The 11,914-nt window shown below is 45.7% G+C and overlaps 1 protein-coding gene across 1 annotated transcript in view; it reads right to left on the reverse strand.

Annotated features, from left to right (window-relative positions):
* Window positions 1-11,914, reverse strand: part of PRG4 (proteoglycan 4) — a 43,512-nt gene that overhangs the window by 4,216 nt on the left and 27,382 nt on the right. The window contains exons 9-11 of the mRNA XM_045027148.1: window positions 10,600-11,768; window positions 8,905-8,988; window positions 6,002-6,141 (exon numbers count right to left, since the gene is read on the reverse strand). Coding sequence (XP_044883083.1) covers window positions 6,002-6,141; window positions 8,905-8,988; window positions 10,600-11,768 — 1,393 coding nt within the window. The remainder of the gene's footprint in view (window positions 1-6,001; window positions 6,142-8,904; window positions 8,989-10,599; window positions 11,769-11,914) is intronic.

Consider the following 11,914-nt stretch of genomic DNA (forward strand, 5'->3'; position numbering starts at 1 on the left):
TTAGGCGCAGTTTAAAAGTACCAAGACTGCACTTTACATAGCTGTGCTTGTTACACTGCAGATGGCTTAAAGAGCAGGCATGCCCCACGCATATCCATTGTTTGTTCACCTATAACCAGTACTTAAAGTAGTCTGAAATCACACCCACCCCCCCATCAATTAATTCTGCCCCCAACCCTCCCATCAATCCCAAGGTTCTTCACCACCAGCCCTCCCCAACTCCCAGGCCCAGGCCTGTAGCAGGATCCCTTCTTTCGCCTTCCCAGGCTTAGGGCCTGGTCTACACTAGGACTTTAATTCGAATTTAGCAGCGTTAATTCGAACTAACCGCTCAACCGTCCACACCAGGAAGCCATTTAATTCGAACTAGAGGGCTCTTTAGTTCGAATTTGGTACTCCACCCCGACAGGTGGAGTAACGCTAAATTCGACATGGCTAGCTCGAATTAGGCTAGGTGTGGATGCAAATCGAACTTAGTAGCTCCGGGAGCTATCCCACAGTGCACCACTCTGTTGACGCTCTGGACAGCAGTCCGAGCTTGGATTCTCTGACCAGCCACACAGGAAATGACCCGGGAAAATTTGAATTCATTTTCCTGTCTGGGCACTTTGAATCTGACGTCCTGGCTGGACATCGGGGCGAGCTCCGCAGCACCTGCAACGATGCAGAGCTCTCCAGCAGAGGAGTTCATGTTATCTGTGAATAGAAAGAGGGACCCAGCATAGACTGACTGGGAACTCTTCGATCTGATCGGTGTGTGGGGTGAGGAGTCTGTGCTTTCGGAGCTGCGCTCCAAAACAGGGAATGCGAAGACCTACGAGAAGGTCTCCAAAGCCATGAGAGACAGAGGATACAGGAGGGATGCAACGCAGCACCGCGTGAAAATCAAGGACCCCAGACAAGGCTACCAAAAAATCAAAGCGGCAAACGGACGCTACGGAGCCTGCCACCACTGCCCCACCAGTGACCGTGGACTCTGACGATGGGACAGTGTCGACGGCCAGTTCCTCGGTGATGTTCGCGGACGGGGAAGATGAGGAAGGGTTTGTGGAGGACGAGGCAGGCGAGAGCGCTTACAACGCTGGTTGCCCCGACAGCCAGGATCTATTCATCACCGTCACGGAGATCCCCCAACAACCCTTCCCAGCCATTAACCCGGACCCTGAATCAGGGGAAGGAGCAGTCGGTAAGTGCTTTAACCATGTTAACTTTTATTCTTAATATAACAGGAATCTTAACTGTGTGAAAAGGAGGTCTCTCTAGATATGGGGATAGAACAGAAATCATCCTTGGAGATCTCCACGAAGCTCTCCTTGCGTTAATCGAAAAGCATCAGCAGGAGGTTCCTGGGGAGAGCTGCCTTATTGGGTGCTCCGTGGTAGCACAGTTTTCCGCGCAAGGCTTTCATGAGGTACTCAGGGAGCACTGCCTCCCCGAGCACGGCTGCAGCAGGCCCTGGTTCGTGCTAGCTTTCACGCAGCATGCGCTCTCTATCTCCTTCAGTGACCCTCCTCAGGGTGATCTCGCTCGGAGACTCCTGCATCTAATTAGGGTAATTACTGTAATTTTACGCCTGGTCCAAAGTATTTTTAAAAAATCTACGGACAGACGGCATAGCACAGACTCAGCACGCAGCTGCGTGACGAGCGTAACGGAAAGCCAAAGAATATAATGGACGCTCATGGAGGGAGGGGGGAATGAGGACGCAAGGTATCCCACAGTTCCTGCTGTCTCCGAAAAGTATTTGCATTCTTGGATGAGCTCCAAATGCTTCTAGGGTCAAACACAGTGTCTGCGGTGGGTCAGGGCATAGTTCGGCAATTTGCGCACACACCCCACCCACCACCAGAAGTGAAAACAATCCTCTGTTGACTCTTTTACATGTCACCCTATCTTTACTGAATGCTGCAGATAGACGCGATGGTGCAGCACTCAACACCAACGTCCTTGCTCCCCCCACGCTATGGATGGCTGATGGTACAAAAAGATGGAAATCCGTCCTCATCATCAGCCTATTGGCACATGGGGCAGTGCAAAAGGGCTGGTAACCATGCCGACTAGCATCAGTAAGGTCGATCAAGGGCGCCTGTCCCTAATTTTTGATGGCAGATGGTGCAATATGGCTGGTAACTGTCCTCATCATTGCAACAGGGGGCTGAGCTCCATCAGCCCCCACCCTTCATTGTAAATAAAAGATTCAATTGCCCCTGGACTAGCAGAGGGATGATGGGCTCCTTCATCCACACTCCTTAATGTCCTGCCTGGACTATCATTGCAGCTGGAGGCTTCCGTCCACTCATTTCTCACAAACAAGTCACTGTGTCTTATTCCTGCATTCTTTATTACTTCATCACACAAGTGGGGGGACAATGGTATGGTAGCCCAGGAAGGCTGGGGTAAGAACGGAATGAACAGGTGGTGTTGTTGCAGGAGCACCCCCTGTGAATAGCATACAGCTCATAATTTATGCAGGATCGGACACAGAGCAGCTGTGCTCTCTGGTTCTATGATACAGTGGTTCTCTAGTACACTTGCCCATAATCTAGGCAGGACTGATTCTATTTTTAGATACCAAAAAGGAGGGATTGACTCAGGGAGTCATTCCCAATTTTTGCTTTTGCGCCTCTGGCTGCTCGGCCAGGGGCACTTATGACAGCACCAAATGGGGCAGTGCAAAAGGACAGGTAACCATGCCCATCTTATTACCATCTTATTACCAATTTATGGTATGGTAGATGGTACAATATGGCTGGTAACCATCTCTGCTGTCATGCAAAAGCAAAAGCATGCTGCTGTGTAGCGCTGCTGGCCCGCCTCTGTCAGCGGTATCTAGTACACATACGGTGACATACACAAAAGGCAAAACAGTGTCCATGGTTGCCACGCTATGGCGTATGCCAGGGCAATTCTGGGAAAACGGGCTTGAAATGATTGTCTGCCGTTGCTTTCCCGGAGGAAGGAATGACTGGCGACATTTACCCAGAATCCACCGCGAAAATGATTTCTGCCCCAGCAGGCACAGGGGTCTCAACCCAGAATTCACAGAGACAGCCTAGACTCAGTTAATTGTTCGCAAAAATGTATCTTTGCAAGGAATTCACTCCCTGTTTCCCATCTCACAGCATCCCCCTCGCAGAGGCTGGCAAAGATTAGGCGGCGAAAGAAAAAGACAAGGGACAAGATGTTCGAGGAACGTATGGGCTGCTACCTAGCAGAGGCGGACCAGCAGAGCCAGTGGAGGGAGACCGTCTCTCTGTGCCAGCGCTCACACAGCGAACGGGAGGAGAGGTGGCGTGAGGAAGACAAGCAGGCGACTGAAACAATGCTTGGACTAGTGAGGGAGCAAACGGACACGCTCAGGCGCCTTGTGGATGTTCTGCAGGACCGCAGGAGGACAGAGACACCCTGCAGTGTATCTGCAACCGCACTCCCCCGCCACAAAGTCCCATACCCCCCTCACCGAAAATAATCAGGAGGAGGGGTGGCCGGGGACGTGAATACTGTCACTGCACCACAGCACAGTGCTCAAGTACCCAAAAGCTCTCATACCCTACATTTGCCGAAGTCCTTCACTTCCAGACTCACAGTAGTCCCAATCCCAGTCCCATCCCCTAACTGTCTACTTAATTAATAAAAATGCTTTGCTGTTAATTACTGTTTCCGTTATGTTTTTTCAAAGAAGACTGTGTTTGAATGGGGGGCGTGGGGAAGGGGGTGGTTAATTGCATAGGACAGTCACCTTTCCCAGGGTACAGACACGGGGGCAGGATCAGCAGCGGGTCACACACGGTGCAGTCAGTAGGCACCCTGGTCGGTTTTTGGAGGTGGTTTCCAGGATCTGTGTGGGCGGGGGAGATGTGACTTTGCAGCGGGGGAGGGCGGTTACAGATCTTATACAGCGGTCCTTGTCCTGGACCGCTGAGTCACGCAGCTGAGGAATCTGTATCCGTCCTCCTCCACCACAAGGTCACATATCCGCCCGCACACAGAATTCCATAAAGAGGGATGGCAGGCTCCGTTGAAAGAAGCATTCCGGCACTGCGGACCGCTCTAGGAGCAGGAGCCTGTCATTCCTTGAGTTTAGAGGCGGTCTTTACATCACCGCACACCCTACCCAGCACAGCCTGCGTCCCAGTTTCAACCCTTTCACCAAAAGTCATGAATAAAGAAACCTTTGTTAAGTAATAATGGGACATGTATTTTATTTTTACACGTGTGCTGGAAGTGGGGGTAACGGGGTGAACGGGGTATGTAACCGAAGAGGAGAGTCAACAGTAACTGGGTAAAGAAACAGGGGCAGGTTCAGCTTCTCTGTAAAGAAACTGAACAGTCACAGGTCTCGCTGCTCGCTGGTATTTGAAGAGTTCCTTGTCGCTGTCCCAGGCGCCTGTATAGGGCTTCATGAGCAAGTGCATTAGCAGGCAGGCTGGGTCCCCGAGGATGACTATAGGCATCTGCACATCCGCAACAGTTATTTCGTGGTCCGGGAAGAAACTACCTTCCTGCAGGCGTCTGAGCAGCCCACAGTTCCTGAAAACACACGCATCATGAACCTTGCCCGGCCACCCGACGTTGATGTTTGTAAAACGTCCCCTATGGTCCCCCAGTGCTTGCAGCACCATTGAAAAGTAGCCCAATTTCTCATCAGCTGACTGTGGAAGAGGTGGACGATAAAGTGCGAGGAGGAGAAAACGGCGATGATCGCAGCGGGCTCCGTGCTTGCAGTGCTGTGGCGTCCGCGCTGTCACTGACCAGAAAAGTGCACGAACAGATTGCCCGCAGGCGCTTTCAAGGAGGGAGGGAGGGAGGTTGTGATTGACGGTTCAATGACGACACTTACCCAAAACCACCCTCGACACATTTCTCCCCCCAGCAGGCATTGGGGGCTCTACCCAGCATTCCAATGGGCAGCGGGGACTGCGGGAACTGTGGGATAGCTTCCCACAGTGCACCGCTTCCAAAGTCGACGCTGGCCCCGTGAATGTGGACTCAGAAATTCGAATTAGTGTATTTAGTATGGATACACAAATTCGACTTCATAAGGTCGAATCCACAAATTCGAACTAAGTTGATTCGAAATAGTCTTGTAGTGTAGACAAGGCCTGTGTTGCTGACGAGACATCTTTCCTTTGCTCACAGGAAGGGAGGAGGTGCCCTGAGCTGCTGGGCTCTTTCTGGTTGCCTTCCTCTCCTATGACAGTTGGTGTGAGGGGATGGAGAGCTCTACCAGGCTGCTGTACTTCAGGAGGCAGGCAAGTGGAGAAAGCAGCCATTCAGAAAGGGTTTTTCCTCAGGTGGTACTAAAAATGTGCACACCTTAGCAGCCTTCTTAGAAATTCTCTTTCCTGGCCCAGTGCACTTTAAGACTATACTGTGTAACCTACAAATCATAGAGCACTGCATTCTCTGCTGCAAAGAGGATTTTGTCTTGTTATAGTATTTGGGTTCATTCTGCCTGTTGCAGGTTCTTACCTCAGACATACAATGTAGCAATAGGAAAGGAAACCATGTTAAGGCACCAGTGTGAGCTTGAGTGTCACAGCTCCCACACAGCTGCAGCTTGTTAATTCTAGTCCATTGTTGCCATGGTTTTGGTAGTCAGTTTTATATCTATCTAATGAGTTTTTGAGCACAGGAAAGGATCCAGCTTGACAACTCTGAGGACTGATATTTTCTGGCTATAGAAGGCATACAATACAGGCCTCAGCAGCGAAAGCTACCCTTTGTGGGCTCACCAGCATCCTCTCTAACTGCCTTAGAAGGGTTAATTCAGTCTGCATGTCCCTTCAGTCCTTGACCTTTTTCATGAGAATGCCAACAGGAATACTCATTAAAGCAAACTGGGCAATTAGACAGGTGTGTTGTCAGCTGAGCTCATGAACCTATTTATTTACTATTACTCTTTGCTATACTGCCCTTCGTTGTTTTTTTTTCATTTTAAGAGGCATCTGTGAAATTAAATCTTTTAAAACACTCAAACTAAGCAAGATAACTTCCCTACCTTAAAGAAGAAGGTTTTGCCATCACAGTTGCATCTGGAAAAGACAGTGTCGATGGGGGATGGAATACCCCAACCCTCAGTGATTTTACGAGGGGACACTGTTGGCTGCCTAGCTGAATCCAGCAGCCAGTAGTAATGACCTGTAAAATAAAAAATAGTTCTAGCCCTGAAAAATCTCACTGATGTGCACCATTTTGCCCCTACTTAAACTTTTATTTTTTTAAATAATAGTACAGACAATACCACGTACAGAATTCTAAATAGTAGAAGCAAGGACCACAGAGCCATCCTCTTTGAAATGGCATAACATCCTCTCTAAGTGCTCAGTCCTGCAAGGCTGAGTGCCCAAGGTAACACAGGTGGCTCAGCACCTAGCAGGATCAGACCTTCCATGTAATTGCAGTGCCTGGAGCCCAGAAGCATCTGCTGGAAAAGTAACATTCAGCAAGCTTGCGGGAGGAGGACGACACGGGAAGTCTGCCTAACCTAAGTGGCCGAGGGCAGCAAAGTCTGTGCAATGCTGCTGGGAAGAAAAGAGGAGGAGGACTTTGACTGACTTGACAGAACAGCCAACCACCCCAGAATATCCTTTCTGTGGCTGGGATCACCTAGCCCCATGCATGAAGCCTGCACAAACACACTTTGGGAAAAGGGCATATATGGTGCAAAGCCCCTTTGTTCCCAGAAAGAGAAACCATGCCATCCTGCAGCACCCAGCTTCACAGGGAGGCTTCATCCCAAGCTAGCTGTCCCCAAACAGCTGAAGTACAGAAGGCTTTGAGTGGGGAGAAGAGCCAGCCCTTTCCTTCACCCCTCACACTCATCAAGCTACGCATTACGATCAACAAGGAACTCTCAGATTCCACTATTCAGCAGGAGAGGCCTAATTCCCCACCTCCCCTGTTAGGCCTCATCAAGGCACCTGGCTTTGAGCAACCTAGGTCCTGGTTCACTCCAGAAGGCGAACTATCTGCACTGAAATGAGATGATACCACAACACTGAGTACTGGCTATGCTACATGTAGTGTTACATACAAAAGGGATCAGGGTGAGTGAAGGCCTAGTCTGGAGCCAGTCAGGCTCATGTGAGGTCAATAGTTTGGGTTGGTGACACCAAGCACCCACGTAGTAGTACACAGAGGTTCACTCCAAGGGCTATGGGTAAACTCCTGGGCTGCTCTCACTTTTTATTATTGTGTTCTGTTTGTGGGACGCTAGTCACATTTAATTATTATAGGAGATATGATTATTTTGAGGGATAGAGTGTCTGATTATTGCTGTAGAGCAGGGGTCGGCAACCTCTGGCATGTGGCTTGCCAGGGTAAGCACCCTGGCAGGCAGGCCAGTTTGTTTACCTGCCGCATCGGCAGGTTCGGCGGATCGTGGCTCCCACTGGCCGTGGTTTGCCGTCCCAGGCCAATGGGGGTGGTGGGAAGCGGCACGAGCGAGGGATATACTAGCTGCGGCTTCCCACAGCCCCCATTGGCCTGGGACGGGGAACCGCGGCCAGTGGGAGCCGTGATCCGCCGAACCTGCCGACACGGCAGGTAAACAAACTGGCCCGGACCGCCAGGGTGTTTATGCTGGCGAGCCGCGTGCCGGAGGTTGCTGACCCCTGCTGTAGAGTTATTTATTTGGATATTAATTGCCTTTGATTTCTAGGCCTTTTCTATCTCTGGCTCCTATCTATACCACTTATTTTAACTCTACCTTTTTCTCTGTTAGTTTCTTAAAGTCATCTGGTCCTTGCTTCCTATAAAGTTTTAATAATTGTTAATGGGGCTCTATGTTCATGTATTCATCAAACACTAGGAGCAGGCAGAATTAAAAAATTAGAGAAGGGAGCAGCAGTAGGAGTGGGGAAGTTATTAGTGGAGGATGGAAACTTGGATGGGTAAAGGTATGAATTGTTGTTCTGGGGTTCCTGCAAAGAGAAATTTCCATTGCTTTTCTGTAGCCCATATCCTACTTAGCACAATAAAACTAACTTATGTGTAGTTGTCCCCAAAGTTATGCATTGTTATCCCAGCTCCCATTCAGTACAGTAATGCCTATGTGTGTTTATTTTGTTAAGCAGTTTATTTTTTACACTGATCCCAGAGCTGGTATTTCAGGTAGTCTTCAGACTCAAGCAGACATTCCTGTATCAGGCCTTGTCTTACACTACAGAGGAAATTCGATCTAAGCTACACAATTTGAGTTACATGAATAGCATAACTCAAATCGACGTAGCTTAGATCTACTTATGCGATGTCAACGATAGATGCTCTGCCATCGACTCCCCCTACTCTTCTCGATCTGGTGGAGTATAGGAGTCGACGGGAGAGTGATCTGCGGTCGATCGCTGCTTGTTGATCCCTCAGTAAGTGTAGACAAGCCCTCAGTTACATTTGGAAGGTTTACTTCATTACTATAAGGGCTAGATAATTTTTTGAATGAAATCTTAGATTCTGGAGCATAAACATTGCAATAATTTAACAACAATGTGCCATATGCACCAAAATAAGTGTCTGGTAATTACATTATACTCTATACTCTGTAACACATACTCTAAAATTAATCTCTGGAAGTTGAACTTTTTGAGATTCAATCAATTGCTTGTAACACACACAAAATGCATCACATGGCATTTTCATTATATTTTTACATTACACTCCTGGTAGTGATTTGGACAGAGCACCACTCGCAAAAGCAAATACTTTGCCATGTCCTCTGCCACACTAATTGTGAGGCCCTGGAAGTACTATTGAGCTGTTGCCTCCTTTTGGCATCAGGAAGTGAGACTTAAGTGGACAATAGCCCAAATATATATTACCTGATCATTAGAAAAGGCCAAAAAGTAAGTACTTAATTCAAAAATAAGTGAAGGCATGAAAATGATAAAAATCCAGTCGACCACTCACCTCGGAATACAGCTAATGTTCCATTTGGTAAAGCAACTATTCCATCTGCTGGTTTTCCGTTACACAAATTCTTATCTTGTTCATCTGGTACAAAATAATTAGTGTATAGTTTTTTATTTAAATGAAGTTGAAGCTCAAAGAATAGCTTAAAATGCTGTAGGATTGTCAGGTAAGATAAACCTCTTGTTAATGGAACAGACTCTTGGTTTCATTATTTATTGGAGTGTGCATAGGGAAATCTATACTGTGTATTCATCAACTTATTACACTATAAAAAAAGCATAAAAGTAAAACTTTGAATAAGAATGCTGCAGACAAGCACCATTCCTTCCTAGTGTTTGAGACTATTCAGGAGCCAGGATTCTGATTCCTATATTTGTTACAAATAATAGCTATTGTTCATCTGAGATATGTTCTCCAAAGTTTTAACCTTGATATTTGTTACCAAAGAATATAAACTCTGATACGTTTATAGCAATCTATAGTTTTCTTTTGTTAATATTTTGAGTACCTGCATTTCAGAAAAAAAATTGGGTAGAATTCTAAGTATACCATAATAAATAACCAAATTAATTAGCTCTCACATAAACCTCATATTTAATTTTTATCCATTTCCTGCCTATTTAGTGGATTGCTCTTCTTTGTTTAAATACTATCTTTAAAAACAATGCTTATTTGAAAAAGTCTAAAAGGGCTAAAATATTGTGCATTGGGTAAATGGATTTAGGATAAAAACTGACTCAAATTGTTGTCCAGAAATCTCTTATAGAAATTTGAAAAAAGAATTTACCTCTTCTGTTTTGTTTTAATCAGCTTTTCACAGTTCTCTGTACTCTGGGTTTTAGCTGGGAAACAAAAAAACTGCAGGAAATTTTCAATACTTCATAGTATATCTGAGCCATCTCAAACTAAGAGGTCCTGAAAATATTTTTCTTGTCTCCTCTTTCATTCACATAGATAGAGCAGATATAGATTTAGGCTCAGATCCTCGAATGCATTTAGGCATCTAGCTCCCATTGATTTCAACTTTCCATTGGCTTGCATCTCATGCTGTCATTCACACCAATGAAAAGTGGATGCAAAACCAGATCAGAATTTTCCACTCACAAGTGTGAATGAAACAGACACCATGTAATGTTTCCTGTAGCTCTTTTTTTCCTTAAGAATGAGTATATGTGTAGTTTAAGTTATGTAATCATAAAGGATGGGTGAAAACTCTACTCTAGTATTTAAACAATATTAGGTCTAGTGGTGCCTACTTGTAGCAAAATATTCAGGAATATGTGAATTTGGAAAACTGTCAAAGGAAAATAATGGGGCTAAGATTTAATTAAAATATAATGGATAGTGAGGGCAAGAACAATATTGCAGCTGGAAGGAGGCCTGAGCGGTGGGATGTCTTGTTTTTTATTGTGGGTATCTGTGCAAAATGGCTGCCAAATTAGGTAACATGACTAATAGTTGAACTCTAGCCAATGACTTGCTGGAATACTTTCATGAGACTTGGAAATCTCCCTCTGGCCTTACTCCTTGACCCTGTTTTGATTCATATGTTCCCTGGTACTTACAGTCAATGTTCCAAGTAATCTCTTCAGAAACATATGGTTCCTGAAATGGAGACATGCTCTGGCTATCTGAGAAATATAGTTTGTTCATCCCTATAAATATAAATGTTACAGTTGTAAAGAAATATACCTTTGTAAGTTGTGTTGATCTTGTCCTGTAGTTTGGAGTCTGTGTGTATAGCGGGGCTTCTTTCAGGAGCTTTAGTTGACGAGTATGTTTTAGTGGGGAAATGTGTGACTTCTCTTCTTTCTTCAGTCCTTGTGGTTATGAATCCGCTTGGCAAGGTGGAGGTATGATGCATATCTTTCTCAGCTGTAAAGGTTGAAGACACTATTGTATGTTTTACTGATGTATTTGTGTTCATAGCTATTGGACTTTCCTTGGTAATTTCTTTATCTGAAACAAGATCAATGCTGGTATTAGTTGTAATGCCATGGGACGTTGTTTCTTGTTTTTGAGGGATAGCTGAATTAGATTTTGTTGTTGTCCATGTTATTTTCGTAATGGTTTCCAACCTGTTGTTTTCATCATTGCCGTTAGGATTAGGTGTAGCTCTCAGTGGAACAACAGAAGTTGTGAATGAGATTGCTGGGTAGTCTATAGAGTTAACTTGTTTGGAAGAGGTAGGATTTTGATTGGGTCCCTCATAAGGAGCGGGAGTTTCTTTGGGGTTTTCTGTGTTTCTGCGGGGGAAATTACTGTCTGGAAGAGTCATTGGATTAATTGCAGTGGAGCTTGAATTATCTATATGTTTCTCCTGCTCAGGAGTGACTGGGTGGGTAGCTGGTTTCTGAGCCAAAGAAGGACTGATGATGATCTTGGAAGTTTGTAATTTTTCAGTGGGAAACTGTGTTGTGTTTTTCTGGGTGGTAGTATCTGTAGTGTATGTATTTTCAGAGATGTCTTTGGTTTCAGTAGTCTCCTTGGAAATGGAAGTTGCTGTAGATCTTTTAGTAACAGTAGATGTTTCTTTTGTGGTTTCAAAATGGACTTTTGTTTCAGGGACGTCTTTAGGTTGAGAGGTAGAAAGGTTTATGGGTGGAGTAGCAGTAATTTGTATCACAGACTTAGTGTTTTTTTCAGGTTCAATGGTGGGTTTGGCAGTGGCTTTTACTGGTGGGATTTGAGTGACAGTGATTCCAGGTTTATCTTCTGTTAGTGACACAGGTCTTTCCTGGGAGCCTTTAGCTGTAGTGGACACCTCTTCAGAGACAGTCAGTGTTTCTTTAGTGACAGTACTGGCAGTTGTGTCTATTTTACCTGTTGTAGTTGCCTGTTTATCATCAGAAGCTTTTTCTTTTTTATCCACTGTAGCTGTCTCTTTGGTAGCAGTTGTTACCTCTTTTTTATTGGCAGTAGAGGTGTCTCTAGTGACAGCATCTGTTTCTTTTTTATTTGCCATAGTTGTCTCTCTGGTAACAGTGGTTACCTCTCTTTTATCAGC

This window comes from Mauremys mutica, chromosome 8 (assembly GCF_020497125.1).
Source record: "Mauremys mutica isolate MM-2020 ecotype Southern chromosome 8, ASM2049712v1, whole genome shotgun sequence".
In the NCBI taxonomy this organism is placed as follows: domain Eukaryota; kingdom Metazoa; phylum Chordata; order Testudines; family Geoemydidae; genus Mauremys; species Mauremys mutica.